Source organism: Cladophialophora yegresii, assembly GCF_000585515.1.
Source record: "Cladophialophora yegresii CBS 114405 chromosome Unknown aczIN-supercont1.1, whole genome shotgun sequence".
Classification (NCBI taxonomy): domain Eukaryota; kingdom Fungi; phylum Ascomycota; class Eurotiomycetes; order Chaetothyriales; family Herpotrichiellaceae; genus Cladophialophora; species Cladophialophora yegresii.
In genome coordinates this window covers 1,553,562-1,570,292 of record NW_006913045.1, presented here as the reverse complement: position 1 = coordinate 1,570,292, position 16,731 = coordinate 1,553,562, and the positions used below count along the sequence as shown (strand labels likewise).

Sequence of the window (16,731 nt, the reverse complement as noted above, 5' to 3'; positions counted from 1 at the left end):
GACTGCGGCCGTCGCCTTTGGTCCCATCCCAGCAAGTTCTTGGGTGTGGTAATGGCGCCGGGGGTTTCTGCGAAGTTTGGTTGGCCGCAGCGGTTGTGGGCGGCCGCTCTTGTCTGAACATCAGTCGGTATTGAATGAGGCATGGGGAGCTGCCAACGACCTATTTATGATTCCTTAAGGCCATATCGACAATCATACGAGGCACTCAACCAGTGTACGAGACCAAGACCCTCCTGAATGCGTCGAAGTATTATTACTGCACGCTTGCAGATTATGAATTTGTTCATTTCCAAGCGCAAAGCCCACGACACCAAGTCAATGCGAAGTAACTGGGTTCTGAACGGATATTCATATCTGCCTCCAAAGTCTATGAACGCTTTTGCGTTCTTGGATAGCGAGCTAATCCTGCCCTCATCGCAACGTGAGAGGAGTTATTGTACATAAGTGACCAGAAACGCTGGCTAAGGCGTATCCTTTCACGAAGCATATCCTTGACCTTCTGTCACCCCCAGCTCTGGTGGTGAGATGACTAATGTACATTTGTGTTGGATGCCCACCTAACGGCACATTCCTGAGCGAACGGGTCTCTGACGAAATCGTGGATATACTAATTCGAAGAGGACCGCGGCGCATACAACTGAACCGGCCAGGCACATCGTACACGGATAAGGAGGTGACTTGATCGAAGTCAAGCAATCGGGCAAGTCCACTTTTCGAAGCTTGACGGCAACGTAAGTCGCAGATATCCTGGAAGAGGTGCCGCTGAGTCCACAACTTTTGCTCGTCCAGGGCTTGGCGAGGCTGGGGTTAAGCGTTCGTATGCGACGGGTACACCGACAACTTGAGTCGTCCACTCCGCTCCCTATTTCCCTCAAAAGAGCTCCTTCCCACCTCCTGCCTGCGCGCCTGCCCCTCCCAGACCAGCAAACGCTGCACTCTCCTTCTGCAACCGTGCTGTATACGTCCTACTCGTGACGTTCCAGGCATCAATGTATTTCTCCATACACGCCGTGAGACATTTCTGCTCGCCGGAGCTGAGACTCCCGCCCGGAGAAGGCACGCATTTCTCAAAGCAGTTTGTATTGACGTTGGAGATGAGTTGCTTGGCGTTGCTGACGTTGCTTTGTTCCGTGATGGCTGATTGGATGCGTTGGAGAGTTTGTGTTGTCGAGGGCGACGAGGATGGAAAGGAAGAGGAGAGCGGATTCGTGATGGTGGGTGAAGAGTCCGTCGAAGAGTTGTTGTTTTTGTCGCCCGAGGACGAGGAACCGCCAAAGAAGCCGCCGAATGCCATGATTGCGGGGCTCGAGGTGTGGCGCGATGAGGACGGTGTGTGCAAGTGTACTTTTGTGGTCCGTGAACGTTGGTCGAGCTCTTTATCGAATATATTTCTAATTATGTTAAGGCAAAGGCCGGAGTGCAGATGCAGGTGGTTTGCGTCAATCCATCGTGCTGACTGCATTAGGCAAGTATGCCGCAGAAAGGCCACAGGCCGATTGGTGGAGGCAATTTACAGGGGATTGTGAGGCCGTTTCTGATGGAGCACCACCAATTGAACACGTTTGCAATCCAGTAACGACGTTCACAGTCTACTAGTTCCGGAGGCGTGACTTTCAGCGAGCGGGTGTTCCTTGCCATGCGGCCACTGTGACATTCATTCTTCTCTCCGTTCCATTGACGTCGGGAGCACAAACCCTCAGCCTTGAAGTGGCCATCCAGCATGTGGTCCTCATTATGGCTGTTAGCGGCATGTGCAGTTGGCACGCGGGCAGCCGTCGAGGCAGATCCAGAGATGAAGAGCGTCGCTGTAAGCTAGCCTGCGATACATCCATCCGCGACAAGTGGTGTCCAAGGCTAATAGTATTCTCTTCAAGCTGCGGACACATAGTCTCCAGTCACCATACCTCGACTCCGACATGTCCAGCCGATGGTTCGATTTTGGCGGCGACACCATCGTCCGCACCGACAAGTACATACGGTTAGCCTCCGACTTGCCTTCGCAGTCAGGCTGGATCTTCTCACGAATACCCCTCACCGCGACCAATTGGGAAGTCGAGTTCGAGTTCGCGATTCACGGGAAGGGACATTTACATGGCGATGGGTTCGCGCTGTGGATCACCAAGGACAGGGCACAGCCAGGCAACGTGTTTGGACACAAAGACCAATTCGAGGGTCTGGGCATATTCTTCGACACGTACAAGAATAATCGGCCAGGCGTGGTTTTTCCTTACGTGATGGGCATGCTGGGAGATGGGAAGACGACATATGATGCCGCGAACGATGGCAAGGCGAATGAGATTGGCGGGTGTTCGGTAAGAAGGGCGCACAAAACAGGATTTTCCCGGACGAACTCTGACTGACTGGGCACACAGGCACGAGGACTGCGCGGTGCAGCAGTACCGACAAAGGCCAAGCTGACGTACTTCCAAGACAAGTCCCTCTCGTTGCAACTTCAATACAAAGCACCTGACGCTTGGATCGATTGCTTCAGCATCACACCAACCGCAGACCAGCCGCTCAAAATGCCCAACACCGCGTACCTGGGATTCAGCGCACATACGGGCGAATTATCAGACAACTTCGACATTATCAGCGTGGAGACGAGGAATCTGTACAGCCCTGTCGCGGCGCAGAGCGGGCGAGACAAACATTCTCAGAACAGAGCTAGTGGGAGGGGGAGAAGTCCGCAGCAGCAAGGTGGTGGTTGGGGTTGGTTTTTCTTCAAAGTGCTACTGTTCGCTGGGGTGGCGGGTGGTGGCTACGTTGGGTACAAGAAGTACAAAGAAAAGCAGCGTTATGAGGGGTTCAAGGGGTTCTAGGGGTCACTTCGTGAATTGGAGCATGAGGTCTCGATGAACTCACGTGTACAATGATCGGTCCATCCAAAAGCCACAATTCCGTGCGATTGGTTCAGCTCACCAGCGGCTGAATGATGGATCTTGAGATGATCTACTGCGTACAGCTCTGTTACCGGCCGCCCGTCCAAGGTCTCCAGCGCTAGACATAAGAAGCGTGCAAGGCCAAAGCTGACCAGGATCTCTAAGCCTCGTCTGAGCGTGAACCTGAGAGAAACTGGCAATCATGGTCAGGTGATCTGTGATCTGAATTGAATGCTCCCCAGTCTCTGCGGCCTGCACGTGAATCAGCCACTTGCGCTAGTCTGATCCGCGGACTAGCCCCGCCCGAAACAATGCGAGATATCACGACCAATCAGAACCACGCATTCGCTCTTTCGATGTGCTCAGAAACAAGTGCTGCTTTCCAGCACGTCTTTTGCCTGATCTTGTGAGGCGGTTTTCTGGTGAGGAAAATCAACTCTGAATCACTGGCAGCCGCCAAGCCCAAGTTGATCCCGCCCGTCGCTCCTGCCCTGCTCTTTCGCTTATATCCTTCCTTCTCCTTCCTCTTTGTCTTTCCTCTTTCTCTCCCCTTTTGCCCACTTCTTACTGCATCCTCAGCTTTGAACCCATCCACCAACCATCATCAACTTCTTCATCCTTCATATCATCATCTTCAGTACACCACTGCAACTATGACTGGACGTAAGTTCTTTCCTTTACGCGTCGATGGTTGCGATGATTGCAGTTGCGGTCGCCTTCGCAGCTCGCCGTCGCGTCACCTCGTTTTCGATCTGACGCAGGCCACTTTCCGCCCCCAATCCCCGACCACTTGTACAATGCAACAACACCTGCATCATACCATGTACTGACAGTCTTCTTATACAGGCGGCAAAGGTGGCAAGGGTCTCGGCAAAGGCGGTGCCAAGAGACATCGCAAGATCTTGCGCGACAACATTCAAGGTATCACCAAGCCTGCCATCCGACGTCTCGCTCGTCGTGGTGGTGTCAAGCGTATCTCGGCCATGATCTACGAAGAGACCCGTGGTGTCCTCAAGTCGTTCCTCGAGTCCGTCATCCGTGACGCCGTCACCTACACCGAACACGCAAAGAGAAAGACCGTCACCTCTCTTGGTATGTTGACACTACAATATGCCTAGCAAGACGATATGACTAACGAATGTTCAAGATGTCGTTTACGCCCTGAAACGCCAAGGCAGAACTCTCTACGGTTTCGGTGGTTGAACGCTTTCTTTTATACGGGAAGGCAGAACGCTGCATGGTTTCCGTGGTTGAGCGCTTCCTCAGCACGAACGACACCTGTTTACTAGAGCTGCTCCACAGACTACATTGGAATGGATCATGGTGCTTACGGATGATGAACATGGCGCAACTGGGTTTTCTGTATTCCATGGGCAATTGATTGACATTGGGTTTCTGCAAGTGCATGCAAAGGACTTGCAACAACAGATCTGCCTTGTGCTCAGCAAAGATGCAACTTGCGCAAGCTGGATTTGTATCTTCTGAGAGAACTTCTACACAAGACAATTGCTACTACTAGCCATTGATTGTAGCACCAATCAACAATCGAAACAAAGTGAACTTCTCTCTTGCTACCTCTTCCGCACTCTCTAGACTTTGACCTCGAGCGTTTCGTAGGTTTGTTGGGGCGCAGTGGCGGTTGTATTGCTGAGAGGCGAGACAATGGTGGCTCCTAGGCGAGGTCGGAGGGTGCCTGTTCAACCTCGATTTCATCACAAAATGGCTTCACCCTCAGCCTAGGGCCGCAGTGCAGTGAACATGGTATATGCACGTTGTCTTGTGAAGAAATACAGGATCAGTTACTCAGTACCTGCTGGCCGAAATGCACAGGCAGCAGTATCGCCGAATCCTATGCGAAGAGCGAGTACGGCGAGCCAGTCGGAATGGCGCCTATTTCGCCTTCTCTGGGCTCCAGGCGGCCACCCGGGGGCCTTGTTGTGTGGCGAATATTGGCTCCTTGCGCCGAGTGGACAGGCAGCAGCCTTTCCACTGCTTCCGATATACCCAAGATTCACCCCGCCTCCATCTCCGGGCCCTGCATGAGCGTCTCGTTGCTACTGGCGTCGACTTTTCCAACGATTCCAAGGGATTAACCATCGGCAGTCTCGTCGCACACCACGTCTTCGACATGAGGCAGTAAAGCAAGTCAAGGATCGGACAATCAGCAGGCGTCGACAAGGGCTCTGTAACCATGTTTCACCGGAGGGGTACCTATCTCCAGCGCCTGTCCAAATTGTACTCGGACACCAAGCAATCGTATGAGAGCGCGAAGGTCACGCCAGCCGCGGCTAATGTCACCGATCTGCCCGAAGTAAGAGAGCTGCGGCGCGACTTTCAAATCCAGCAGGACAGATTGCTAGCATGGGGCATGCACTGGACCGACGTCGGTGCGCCGTACTCAGCACAAGGCGATGTCGACATCGACAAGAAAATCGATCAGGCCGGGCTCGGTGAAGTAGTGGCGAGCGTCATGTCGGAGATCAAACGGTTACTGGAAGAGAGTGGCAGACTTGAGCATCCCGAGCGGTACGAGATGAAGAAGTCCGGCCGAGGACCTGGCTCGAGTCCCGTCGCCCAGCGAAAGGACTGGACGAGTCACGAGGTCAGGACTGGTCGGACTCTGCTTGACCAGCTGACCACCTGCATCGACGTTCTGTACAGCCTGGAGGAGTCAAGGAGGGCCGACGAGAAGGGCAGTGATGCGAAGAGAGCAAAACATGCTCACCCACTGCCTGCTCCAGATGGGACTGACCATGCCCACCTCTACGACCATCCTCTACACGTGGACTGGAACGGACTGGAATTCAATATTTCGCATTTCCAGGCGGCTGATCCGCCTCCATATGATCCAGCCGAGGGCTCAACACCCACGCGAGAAAGGTCGATCGCCTATTTTCGACAGGGGGCCTGCCCGGTACTCATTGACTTCCTCGCCGCTGACTGCCCACCATATGTGATCGGCAGTGCAGAGGATGTCTTTGAGCTTCATGAGCTGGGAGAGAAACTGTGCAAGAACCGCGACTTGTCTTGGTGCGGCCACCTGAGACTCCTTGGCTTTACCGTCGACCCCAATGGACCTCGTTGTGCGATGGTCTATGCTTTGCCCGAAGGCCATGATCATAAGACCTTGCAGCAACACAGGACCCTTGCCTCCCTGCTGGCCGCTAGCAACACCCAGGAAGGATCACAGCCGGCTCTTGAAGATCGTTTCCGTCTGGCATACAACCTTGCCCTTTCCATCATGGGTTACTTTGCGCAGGGCGAGACCCATCAGTATGTCAACAGCAACAACATCTTGCTTGTCGGGACAAGAGAGCACATCCACCATTCCAGCATGCCACGGGAGCTGAGGTCGCCTTATCTGCTCCAATCTTGCCAGGATTTTCTGTCGCGACTACAGGCAGAAGAGCCATTCTCGGCAACCATCTACCGGCATCCAGACCATGATATCCATGCATCCGAAGTGGTCCCTGCCTACGACATCTATAGTCTGGGATTGCTCTTCCTGGAGATTGGCCTTTGGGTTCCACTACAGAAACTGTGGAAACCAAAGTACGACCGCGACATCTTCATGGAGAGAGTCCAGCGTATATACGCAAACAAGCTCGCCCCGAAATGTGGGAGCAAGTACATGCGCGTGGTCCAGAAATGCTTGCAAGCTCCAGATGAGCTGCAGTATAGGAACAATTACGAAGACGCGGGGGCGTTCCTGCTTCAGGTTGCAAAGGACCTCCAGCAATGCTGCATCCTGGACGAGGAAGGACCTCCACCTGTTTCTGATATCGAAGTTTTCGAACTGTTGATCATCGAACAAATGGTCAAGGCCGAAGAGAAAGCAGCAATGGAGGAGAAGAAATTGCCATCCATGCCCGGGAGTTACGACGAGGTCCAACCCGAGCCCCCCAAGCGAAAGAACTCCAAGCGCAAGGCAGAAGCTATTCACCAACAGACGCCGCCGGCCGAGAAACCTCTGCGCAAATGGCCTGACGTCGACATCCCTCAGCAAGACTTGGACCAGTGGAATACCATGGTCATGCCGAAACTCGGCAAGATACTTGAGCATGCTCTCAAGGACTCGCCTGAATCGTCCTGCAGCCTGAGTCTGATGATGTTCGGGAGCAGACCGGAAAGTGCAAAGACGACCATATGTATACAATGTGGACAGATCAACAAAGTCCGTGATGTCTTAAGGAAGAAGTTCCGACCCAAAAAGGGCTGGGGAGTCGTCTTGCTCAATGGCGAGGTCAGAAGAAGCGGCACACGGCGAAGAAGAAAGCCCCGGCGATCCGGCTACGGCTCGCACAGAGGCCCCAAACCTCTGGCTCGAAGGCCTCTTGAACAGAAATACCAGGAGAAGCCCACCAGTGGAGCCAGCATCGGCGCCTTCAAGGACTGCGAACACCTCCCGCCTGTTTCCTTCGGCGGCACCATCCTCGTCGACGGCGAACCCTACGGCATGACGGTGCACCACATGCTCGACATCCCCAGCGATGATGACGAAGACGACGATTTCGACGACGACGTTGTCCGGCGTAGTGAGGACCCCCAGCCTCGCTGGGCCATGGCGCCCCCGCGTAAGATGCCCGGCCAGTATGATGCTGCAGCGGATGTACGTTTCATGCAATCCGAGGAAGACCTCTCCCACTTTTCCGACCTAGCCATATCTGACGAGGACTTTGAGAATGACAGTGATGACGGCAGCGACGCGAGCACGATCCGCCCCGACTACGCCATCATGGACGCAGACGGCAACGAGTTCTGGTTTCTGGACGACACGCCCGAACTGGAGGATGACGACGGATCCGACATATCGTCCTCGTCCTCGTCCGAGGAAGAAGTAGACGTCGACGACGACGCGGCCTCGATAGGCGATAAGCGAGGCATAGCGCCGTACTCGGACGACGACCTATACGTGACGCAGCCCGCCATCGACGACGTGGACGACGACTTCTTCCCTAGCGAAGAGGATCGCGACGACGACCACCTCGCCTCCCACGCCTTCGGCCACGTCTTCGCCAGCAGCGGCATCCGGCGCGTCAAGCGCGACGCGATGAAACACGAAGTCGACTGGGCGCTGATCCGCGTGCAGGAGGACCGCCTGAAGATCGAAAACGCCATCGCCGACAAAATCACGCCCTCGAACCCTCCCACGGCACGGAACCGGCAAGTCTCACAACCGGCGCAACGCACCAGCAACAGCAGCAGCACCATCCCCGTCCTCACGACCATCACGCCCCTTTCATCCCTGTCTGGCCTGCGCGTCCACTGCCGTGGCCGCAGTAGCGGCTTCCGCCGCGGCCGCATCAGCCAAGCCATGTCTCTCGTGAAAATGCACGGGCGGCAATCCTTCTCCACGTCCTTCTGCGTCGAAGGCGGCTTCGGGATCCCCGGCGACAGCGGCGCCTGGGTCTATGAGCCCCTGAGCGGCGGCCTGTGCGGCCACGTGCTGGCGTGGGGCGAGAAGAGCAAGACGGCGTACATCGCCCCCATGGAGGTGCTGTTCGAGGACATCAAAAATAGGCTCGGCGCCGAGGAGGTCGAATTGCCTGTGCCTGAGGGGTTAGGCAAGCCTGTTGCTACTTCCCGGGGGAGCGTCAAGGAAGACTCGGGCATCGGCATGGAGTCCGGGGGCGAGGACATGGCGGGTACGTTGCGGGAGATGAGGATTGGCGATGATAGGACTCCGTCGTCGGGGGGAGCTCCCGGCAATGCTGCTGCTGCTCCTGCTGCTGGTGGGGCTGGTACTGTGCCTCCTGCTGGTGGTGGTACTGGCGCGGCTGGGAAGGCGAAAGGAGTCGTTGGCGTCCGGCCCCTCAGGGTCATGGCTGGCGCGGTGTCTTGACTGTTGCTTGGCAAGGGTTGCGAGTGGTCGTGAGTGTTTGAGTTCTTTTGGTTTGTTTTCTCACCTTTTATATTTTTTTGTATATGGTGTATCGTTCATATTGTGCCGACGTAAGATGCCAATGCGACTACATGTCCACGATTCGAGCATCTACTCAGATACCCTCGCTTGAAAATACAGGACTTTGTAATGTCCCGCAGGCTGAGCGCTCATGGTATATTTATGGTACAGGCGATGTGTTTCCACAAGTATAGATAAACGTCCACGCCTCTATCACGCCTCTATCATGGTCTATTTATCGTATAGGTCATGTGTCGTGGCTCCAGCTCCAGCAACAGCTCCAGCCCCAGCTACAGCTACAGCACATGGAAGAAAAAAACGACTGAAAAGGACGACACCAGTGTCAGGCATGCCTCAGCAGGTAGTGGACGTATTTCGTGTTCATTTCCCAGCTGGGCAAGAGCTCGGTTCTGGTTGATACATCCATCTCTATCGGTCTACGATCAAATGGGATGTATTTCTTCTTAGTCACAACGACATCCAATGTCAAGAGTACTCTAGTCCACAATCAGTACGGGGTACCTAGGACGACCTGGGGCGCAGGTTAGACTTACATAGAGCAATGTGACAAGGTAATCTGCCTCCATGCTTGCAGGCCATGTCTCCGCCAGCAAGCTGCATAGCCACTGTCCGTTCGAACAGAGACTCCTTTGCGGAAGTCTGGATCGGACATTCCATCTTCAAGGGAGCCGAGTGCCCGCCTCTTTAGGTATCAACGATCCTTGGATTTTGCTTGTCCAACCACACGCCGGCTGATCTTTTTACGTGATGAGGGTGGGCTCCTTGAGTTGCCACGACCCCCGTACTATATAGGGGTCTCGCGTCCCTTTTGCCTCAATATGGTGAAAGATACCACAACTGTGGCACCATCTCAGGTAGGCTTGGCGGACATCTATCGCTCATTTGTGCTCGGTCACTGTCGATAGTAGCTCATAATAGTGTTGTGCTCGCTTTCAGCATTTGACTTCAGGGAGGAGTATCTGGTGATGCAGGCGGAGCTGCAGATGGTGCCTGAGCCCTCCTCTTCGGCTTGATGAGCAGCAGGACAAACATGCCGACCACGAGGAGGAAAAGCAGCAGGAGAATCTTCCGCTTAGTGTTACGACGTTGGTAGTTAGTCGCGACGACCAGCTCCTTCTCCGCCCCTTTCACATCTGTGGCCATACGCTCGACATTGTAGTCAATGCGATCGAGCATGGTTCCCTGGTCGATGACCATGGCTTGAAGGTCGCGGAAGATATCTGCCAGTTCAATGATGCCCTTGGCGATGTCGTTGATTTCCTGTTCCCGCTGGGCGATGGCGGCGTCATTCCTGTGCAGCCGTTTCTGCGCCGTCTGTTGCAAGGCGGACTGGCCCAGCCGTTTATCCACTTCGGACTCCATCAACGCTGGGTCGGAATACGGATTCTGCACCGGGGTCGAGGCTCGGCCGATCGGCGATTCGAAGCCGCCCAGTTGCCGCAGCTTGTTGAGATAGTTGCTCTGCTTCTTCCTGAACGTTGCGCTGACTTCCTGGACCCGCGAGGCCAGAGCGACTTGGATGTTCTTCGCCATGACCTCGTCTCCTTTCTGCAGGTTGCCGGTCCGACTCGCTTCTTTGACCATGGTCTCAATGCGCTTGATGGCCTTTTGGCATTCTTGGAAGCCTCGTGTGATCTCCGTGGTCAGTTGCTCGATCTCGCGCTCCTCCTGCAACTTGACCGAGTCGTCTTCAAAGCCTGGCAGGACGTGCTTCGAATGCAGCTTGTCCAACTTGGCCGCCTTCAGGGTGATATCTTTCAGCAAGTCCCCAACCTCATCTTGCACGTCAATCCATCGCGGAGGGAGCAGGTCCATCTCGATCACGGCATCGCCATCGTCGTATGCGTCTGTTGACATGAGACCGCGAGTCTCCTCCGAGCCGTGGTCGGCGAAGCCATTGCTTGCTGGGAATCGGGGTTTCTTCGCAGGGTGGTGTGAATAGGACTGTCGATAGGATATGTAGCTGAAAAGTGTTAGCGCAGCTCGTGTGGTGTTGGGGGCTTGAGCTATACAGATTCGTGCGGTCTCTCCACATGTTCGAGATGTGGTGAAGTTGACGGGCTTCAGGTGCGACTGTCGCCTGTCGTCTGGAACTCAGCTGCAGTCGTTGTCATGGCGCGTCAAGGCACGGCTAGATCAGAGGTTGTCCAAGATCACTGCTTCAGGATAAGAACATCTGAAGCAACCTGGAATCCTTGCGTCGGAAGAGTGTTCGCACCAGTCGTAGCTGAAGGACATGGACGACGCAGGGCTACAGGCACCCACCACCTTCCAGGAGCAGCCACAGTTGGAAGTGGCCGGGCAGGAAGAACATTGATCCGGGCGAGGGATTCGCCGCGCTCCTTCGAGCCTCCAGCGGCGGGCGGCCTCAGCGGCCAGTCAAGGTTCGAGGCTCCTTTTACAGAGAACAGCGCAATTCAATTACGCCGCTATTTCAGCTGCTGTGAAATACTGACTCTTTTCCGACGCACAAAGTCATCCATAAACAGCTTCGTATACTGCGCGCACTCGAAAATCGTTCCCGGCCACCATCAAACTCAATTCCCGCTCAATACACTTCCATCATGGTACGACTTTGGTCGAGATTGTGGTTACAATCGTGAAACCTCACTCTCCTAGATCACCCACTGACACTTGGCTGGGCACAGGCCGACTCGCTGACCGAAGAGCAAGTTTCCGAGTTCAAGGAAGCCTTCTCTCTGTTCGTATGTTCGCATCGCTCCGGTATTGACGCCATCAGTGCTGACACGCAGGCTCGCAGGACAAAGACGGTGATGGTATGTCCTCCTATGCACAGTCTCTCCGCGCCGAGGCAATTACTCGTCATCTCTAGAACGGCCGCTGACACGCACTTCTAGGGCAAATCACAACCAAGGAGCTGGGCACTGTCATGAGGTCGCTGGGCCAGAATCCCTCGGAATCTGAACTGCAAGACATGATCAACGAGGTGGATGCAGACAACAATGGCACCATTGACTTTCCAGGTACGAAAAGAAGGCCCCGCGCGTGTTATGGATGTTGGCTGACGGATCACGCCAGAGTTCCTCACGATGATGGCGCGAAAGATGAAGGATACCGACTCCGAGGAGGAGATTCGAGAGGCGTTCAAGGTGTTTGACCGAGACAACAACGGCTTCATTTCTGCCGCCGAGCTGCGCCATGTCATGACCTCAATCGGCGAAAAGCTCACAGATGACGAGGTGGATGAGATGATCCGGGAAGCCGACCAGGATGGCGATGGTCGCATCGACTACAACGAATTCGTACAATTGATGATGCAGAAATGAAGAATGACGACAACGACGATCCATCGCGGAGAGGGAGGGCTGACGGCAGAGGCTTTGAGAGCTGGATGAGCAATGGGCGGGCGAGACCGGGCAGCAGCCGGAAGTGCTAGCGGGATACAAAGGCATCGTTTTGTTCTGTGCTTCCAAAGAGATCACCTCTGAAGCGATACAGGTTTACTGGGAAAGCGGACCCTACAGCACTAATTGAGCAAGAAGGCATTCCACAGCTGCTCCTCAATGCTACGACTCTAAGTGCACCGAGTTCCTCATTGTGTTCATGCTACGGGTATCATTTGTTTTGTCGTCACCATACCGTTCAAACAAGCAAGGAAGCTGCGTCAAACTCCAGTGTGATAGCGTCAGTGCGCCTTTAGCCAGTTGAGCATCTGCCGGAAGGCTGTTTCTTGAGCTTGCTTGATAGCTGGCGAATCGTAGTCTCCGTACACAGCGAATCCTGTTCGATGTCAGCTTTTACAGGGTCGACAACGAAAACCTCTCTCGCAGGTTGAGACTCACCGTGTGGCACTTCTGGATATATACTGACTTCGTGTTCGACGTTGCTCGCTGCAAAGTATTTTCGGCCGATCTCAAGCACCTCTTCAGGAAACAAAGGGTCGTTCTCTGGAACTCGGTCAGCAGTCGTCCCGTAGCAACTTGTGCGTGCTTCGACTCACCGACACAAACCAGCATCAATGGCGCCTTGACAGCCTTCATGTCCTCCCTCGTCACCAAGGTGGCATGAGCGACGGCCCCTGCCTTTATCAGTGGACCTTTTTGGGCTGACCCTGCTTCTACATCCTTCGCAGCCTGTCCCTGCGGAGCAGTCTCCTGGTGCTCTCCAGCAAGCATGACCACGTACTTGCCTCCAAAGCAATACCCAATAGCATAGATCCCTTCACCGTGGGCCACAGCATCAGCATATTCGTCCTTACATGTCTCAATCACCTTCAACAAAACAGGGAGAACCTTCTCGGGCGTCTGTCTGGCCAGCCACATGTCTACCATGAATGATTTGGCTGTTTCGACCGCACCAAGCTTGATCCTCTCTAGGAGGCCTGGGCCCTGCGGCTCCACCGGAGACGAGAGTGTCGCCTTGTTGGAGGTCGGCGCAGAATCACCCTTGAATTGATCGGGCATGATGACAACAAAGCCCTCTTGAGCGAACATATCTGCTTGGATCTGATTGTTCGTCGAGTGGACACCCGTGCCTGGGGTGAGTAGGAGGAGAAGCTTCGCCGGTGTGTTGGGATAGTCCGCTGGTTTGGAGATGTAGACGTCTATGTCGGACATTTTGGACATTTCTCCTGATGGTTGCCGGTCCGAAGGTGTGGGTCGGTCCGTCACGCAGTGCTCACCCATGCTGGGTCCATCCTGGGCTCTTGAGTCCTGTGCTGAAATGAGCGTGTGTTCAGTGTTTGCTGCGTCCTCCATGGCATCGGACTCGGGGGCTTTGGTTGCTGGTTCGGGGCTGGACATGGCGATAGCTTGATGCCTGGACGTCCGAATGTGACGCTGGAGAAAGTCCTATATTGTCACCCTGGCTGTGGCTTCCCTGCGGTTTAGTGTATTGTATCTCGGTCGCACGTGACACCGATTCTGATTTCTGTCCGAGAGAAGAGATCAACAGACCACCTTTGAAGGACTGCACTTTGGTTAATTCAGACGATCTGAGGGATATACCCCGCTAAACGTGGGTGCTAAGCATCAACAACGAATGAATCGGACGTTTGGGGATTTCACTACGTCGACCGCTTTTGAGCAGGCATCGATCCAAAAGGCACGAGTAGACGTACCAATGTGATCAAGGTTGTCCATGCGAAATAGTATTGAGGACCGTTGGACACAACGTCACTCGTTGGAGCAGTGGCGGTCCGTCGCTCAGGCTGCACAAGGCGGCAGCCTTTTAGTGGGCCACTTTAAACGCGCTCGAACGCGTCGCGAAGTGGCGGGGGTTTTGTAATTCAGTAATTACTTTCGACGTTGCAGTCCTGCCGACAACAACATTGCCCTGCGAATCCTCATTGTCGTCAATCTACACCAAAGCTCGTCCCCTGGCATATCGACACCACCTTTCCAGCCATGAACAATCCCGCTGATGCGCTTCGGCGTATCGATGCTGGTTGCCTTGCCGACATCTTTGCCGACCGTCCTGGAAGAGTCAGCAATCCCGTGGTGCAAGCAGTCCAGATCAAGCCCATCGCTGCTCAAGGTGGTGCTCAAGAACGTCACAGAGTCATCTTCAACGATACCAAAAACTATGTGCAGACAATGCTTGCTGTGCAGGAGAATAACCTCATCGAGGAGAAGATTCTGCGCAAAGGAGTCCTAGTTCAACTGCTGGGCTATTCTGCCAACAAGGTCAAGGCGAAGCGGTATGTACTATTCCAACTCTCATGGGCAACGCTAACGGCGATATACAGTATCCTCATTGTCACCAGAATCAAGGTCCTGGAGGAGTATGGCGAGCACGAGAAACTGGGCAACCCAGTACCATTGGAGTTGAAAGAAGAAGAGGAAGAGAAGCCATTCAACACAGCCATCACGAGCAACGGCTTCTATGGCAAGCAAGAGTCGCCAAAGCAGAGTCGACCTATGCCAACTCACGCTAAGCCGTCGTCATCAGCGCATGCGAACATCTACCCGATTGAAGCGATCTCGCCATACTCAAACAAGTGGACTATCAAGGCACGATGCACGAACAAGTCTGATATCAAGACATGGCACAACCGGAACGGCGAGGGCAAGCTCTTCAGTGTCAATCTGCTCGATGAGAGCGGCGAAATTCGAGCCACCGGCTTCAACGAGCAGTGCGACCAGCTCTACGACGTGTTTCAAGAAGGTGGCGTGTACTACATCTCAAGTCCTTGTCGGGTGACATTCGCCAAAAAGCAGTTCTCAAATCTCCCAAACGACTATGAACTACACTTCGAGAAGGAAACCCTAGTTGAGAAGGCCGAAGAACAAGATGGCGTGCCCCAGGTCCGATACAACTTCACCTCGATTTCAGACCTGCAGTTTGTGGAGAAGGACACCACTATCGACATTATTGGCGTTCTCAAGGACGTTGGCGAGACATCCCAGATCACGTCCAAGACCACCAGCAAGCCCTACGACAAGAGAGAACTGACGTTGGTCGATAACACCGGCTACTCTGTGCGACTGACCATCTGGGGGAAGACTGCCGCCTCATTCGACGTCCCACCTGAATCCATTGTGGCTTTCAAGGGTGTCAAAGTGTCAGACTTCGGCGGACGCAGTCTCAGTCTGCTGAGCTCCGGCTCCGTGAGCGCAAACCCAGACATGCCCGAGGCACACAAATTGAAAGGTTGGTTTGAAGACCAAGGCCGAAGTGGCAACTTTGCGACACACGCAAATGTTCAAGGCACCGTCGGCCCTGGGGCTGGTTCTCGTAGCGATCCGTTCAAGACCATCTCGCAAGTCAAGGACGAACAACTGGGCATGTCTGAAAATGCAGACTTCTTCTCCGTCAAGGCGTCGATACAATACATCAAGCAAGACAACTTCTGCTACCCAGCATGTCGGTCAGAAGGATGTAACAAGAAAGTCTTCGAAAGCGACCCTGGTCAGTGGCGATGCGAGCGATGCGACAAAACTCATGACAAGCCAGAATACCGGTATATCATGTCCGTCAATATCAGCGATCACACCGGCCAATTGTGGGTCAGCTGCTTCGATGAGACGGGCAGGATGATCATCGGCAAGACTGCCGATGAGCTGATGGAGATCAAAGAAGTTGACGAGAAGAAACTAGCCGAGCTATTCTCGGAGGCGAATTGCAAGACGTGGAACTGGAAGTGCAAGGCTAAACTCGACAGTTTCCAAGAACAACAACGGTAAGAATGGTTTTTCATAATGCACCGTCGGGTGAGAGGCTGACATTGCCTTCAGAGTTCGTTATCAAGTGACATCAGCAGCACCTTTGAACTTCGTGGTCGAGTCACAAAAATTGATCGAGCTGATCAAACAATACAACATCGACGACTAGGCAGGTCACGCAAGCGCAACGTATTTGATGGAACTGCTGGAACGAGTGCCGAAGGCCGATTTGATATCTGGATGAGTACAGAATACGAGTACCATGAACGCTGAAACCACAGGCTCGGTTGGTATTGCTGCACCTTGTTGGCTGCCTGGCTGAGCCTTTTGCATCCGCAGGGAGAGTACTGCTGGGAAAGGCTTTGCTTTGCCAGGAACATGTACTCCGTATGTTAGCGGACGGTGTGATTGACGACGAGCAAATCCGCCGGAAATGAGCGCGGAAATGCCTGTCGAGTAGGAGAATTGCGTCATCAGCAATTTTTCTTACTACCGACCGGTCCGGGCACTCAACGGGCAACTCACGGGCAAGGGTCATCATAACCCGAGTGCATAGAAGCTGGGAGTGAAGTCACATGTATTTCGCCTCTCCCTCTTGCATGATTCTCTGTTGGGTTCACAGGCCAGTTCTGACCGGGTAAGCATAGTTTCTGTGCACGTTCTGTCTTGTTTCGCCTGTCCGTCCTTCCGAGACTGTGATATCTGCGCCTTCGAATGAACCACATCGCGGCTGCCCGTGCGAAGACCACATTAGAAATCACGCAGCTCGCACGGCTAAGGACCGGATATTCTCCGTTCGCAGTAG

At 54.1% G+C, this 16,731-nt stretch overlaps 8 protein-coding genes across 8 annotated transcripts; 5 read left to right on the top strand and 3 right to left on the bottom strand.

Annotated features, from left to right (window-relative positions):
* Positions 1-871: 871 nt before the first annotated feature.
* Positions 872-1,294, bottom strand: A1O7_00556 (uncharacterized protein; the record flags this gene model as incomplete). The annotated part of the gene is made up of 1 exon (XM_007754597.1): positions 872-1,294. The coding sequence occupies one exon, from the start codon at positions 1,292-1,294 to the stop codon at positions 872-874; it is 423 nt and encodes a 140-aa protein (XP_007752787.1).
* Positions 1,295-1,916: 622 nt separating this feature from the next.
* Positions 1,917-2,819, top strand: A1O7_00555 (lectin, mannose-binding 2; the record flags this gene model as incomplete). The annotated part of the gene is made up of 2 exons (XM_007754596.1): positions 1,917-2,312; positions 2,373-2,819. 2 exons carry the CDS (start codon positions 1,917-1,919, stop codon positions 2,817-2,819), a joined length of 843 nt encoding a protein of 280 aa, XP_007752786.1.
* A 713-nt stretch (positions 2,820-3,532) lies between these two features.
* On the top strand, positions 3,533-4,082 carry A1O7_00554 (histone; the record flags this gene model as incomplete). The annotated part of the gene is made up of 3 exons (XM_007754595.1): positions 3,533-3,542; positions 3,726-3,971; positions 4,027-4,082. 3 exons carry the CDS (start codon positions 3,533-3,535, stop codon positions 4,080-4,082), a joined length of 312 nt encoding a protein of 103 aa, XP_007752785.1.
* A 988-nt stretch (positions 4,083-5,070) lies between these two features.
* On the top strand, positions 5,071-8,721 carry A1O7_00553 (uncharacterized protein; the record flags this gene model as incomplete). The annotated part of the gene is made up of 1 exon (XM_007754594.1): positions 5,071-8,721. One exon carries the CDS (start codon positions 5,071-5,073, stop codon positions 8,719-8,721), a length of 3,651 nt encoding a protein of 1,216 aa, XP_007752784.1.
* A 1,026-nt stretch (positions 8,722-9,747) lies between these two features.
* On the bottom strand, positions 9,748-10,837 carry A1O7_00552 (syntaxin 16; the record flags this gene model as incomplete). Its single annotated transcript, XM_007754593.1, has 2 exons — positions 9,748-10,765; positions 10,815-10,837. 2 exons carry the CDS (start codon positions 10,835-10,837, stop codon positions 9,748-9,750), a joined length of 1,041 nt encoding a protein of 346 aa, XP_007752783.1.
* An 855-nt stretch (positions 10,838-11,692) lies between these two features.
* On the top strand, positions 11,693-12,089 carry A1O7_00551 (calmodulin; the record flags this gene model as incomplete). The annotated part of the gene is made up of 2 exons (XM_007754592.1): positions 11,693-11,786; positions 11,842-12,089. 2 exons carry the CDS (start codon positions 11,693-11,695, stop codon positions 12,087-12,089), a joined length of 342 nt encoding a protein of 113 aa, XP_007752782.1.
* Positions 12,090-12,448: 359 nt separating this feature from the next.
* A1O7_00550 (uncharacterized protein) lies at positions 12,449-13,565 on the bottom strand (the record flags this gene model as incomplete). The annotated part of the gene is made up of 3 exons (XM_007754591.1): positions 12,449-12,543; positions 12,606-12,710; positions 12,764-13,565. The coding sequence occupies 3 exons, from the start codon at positions 13,563-13,565 to the stop codon at positions 12,449-12,451; spliced, it is 1,002 nt and encodes a 333-aa protein (XP_007752781.1).
* Positions 13,566-14,168: 603 nt separating this feature from the next.
* Positions 14,169-16,095, top strand: A1O7_00549 (replication factor A1; the record flags this gene model as incomplete). The annotated part of the gene is made up of 3 exons (XM_007754590.1): positions 14,169-14,461; positions 14,510-15,943; positions 15,999-16,095. 3 exons carry the CDS (start codon positions 14,169-14,171, stop codon positions 16,093-16,095), a joined length of 1,824 nt encoding a protein of 607 aa, XP_007752780.1.
* Between the last annotated feature and the right edge of the window lie 636 nt (positions 16,096-16,731).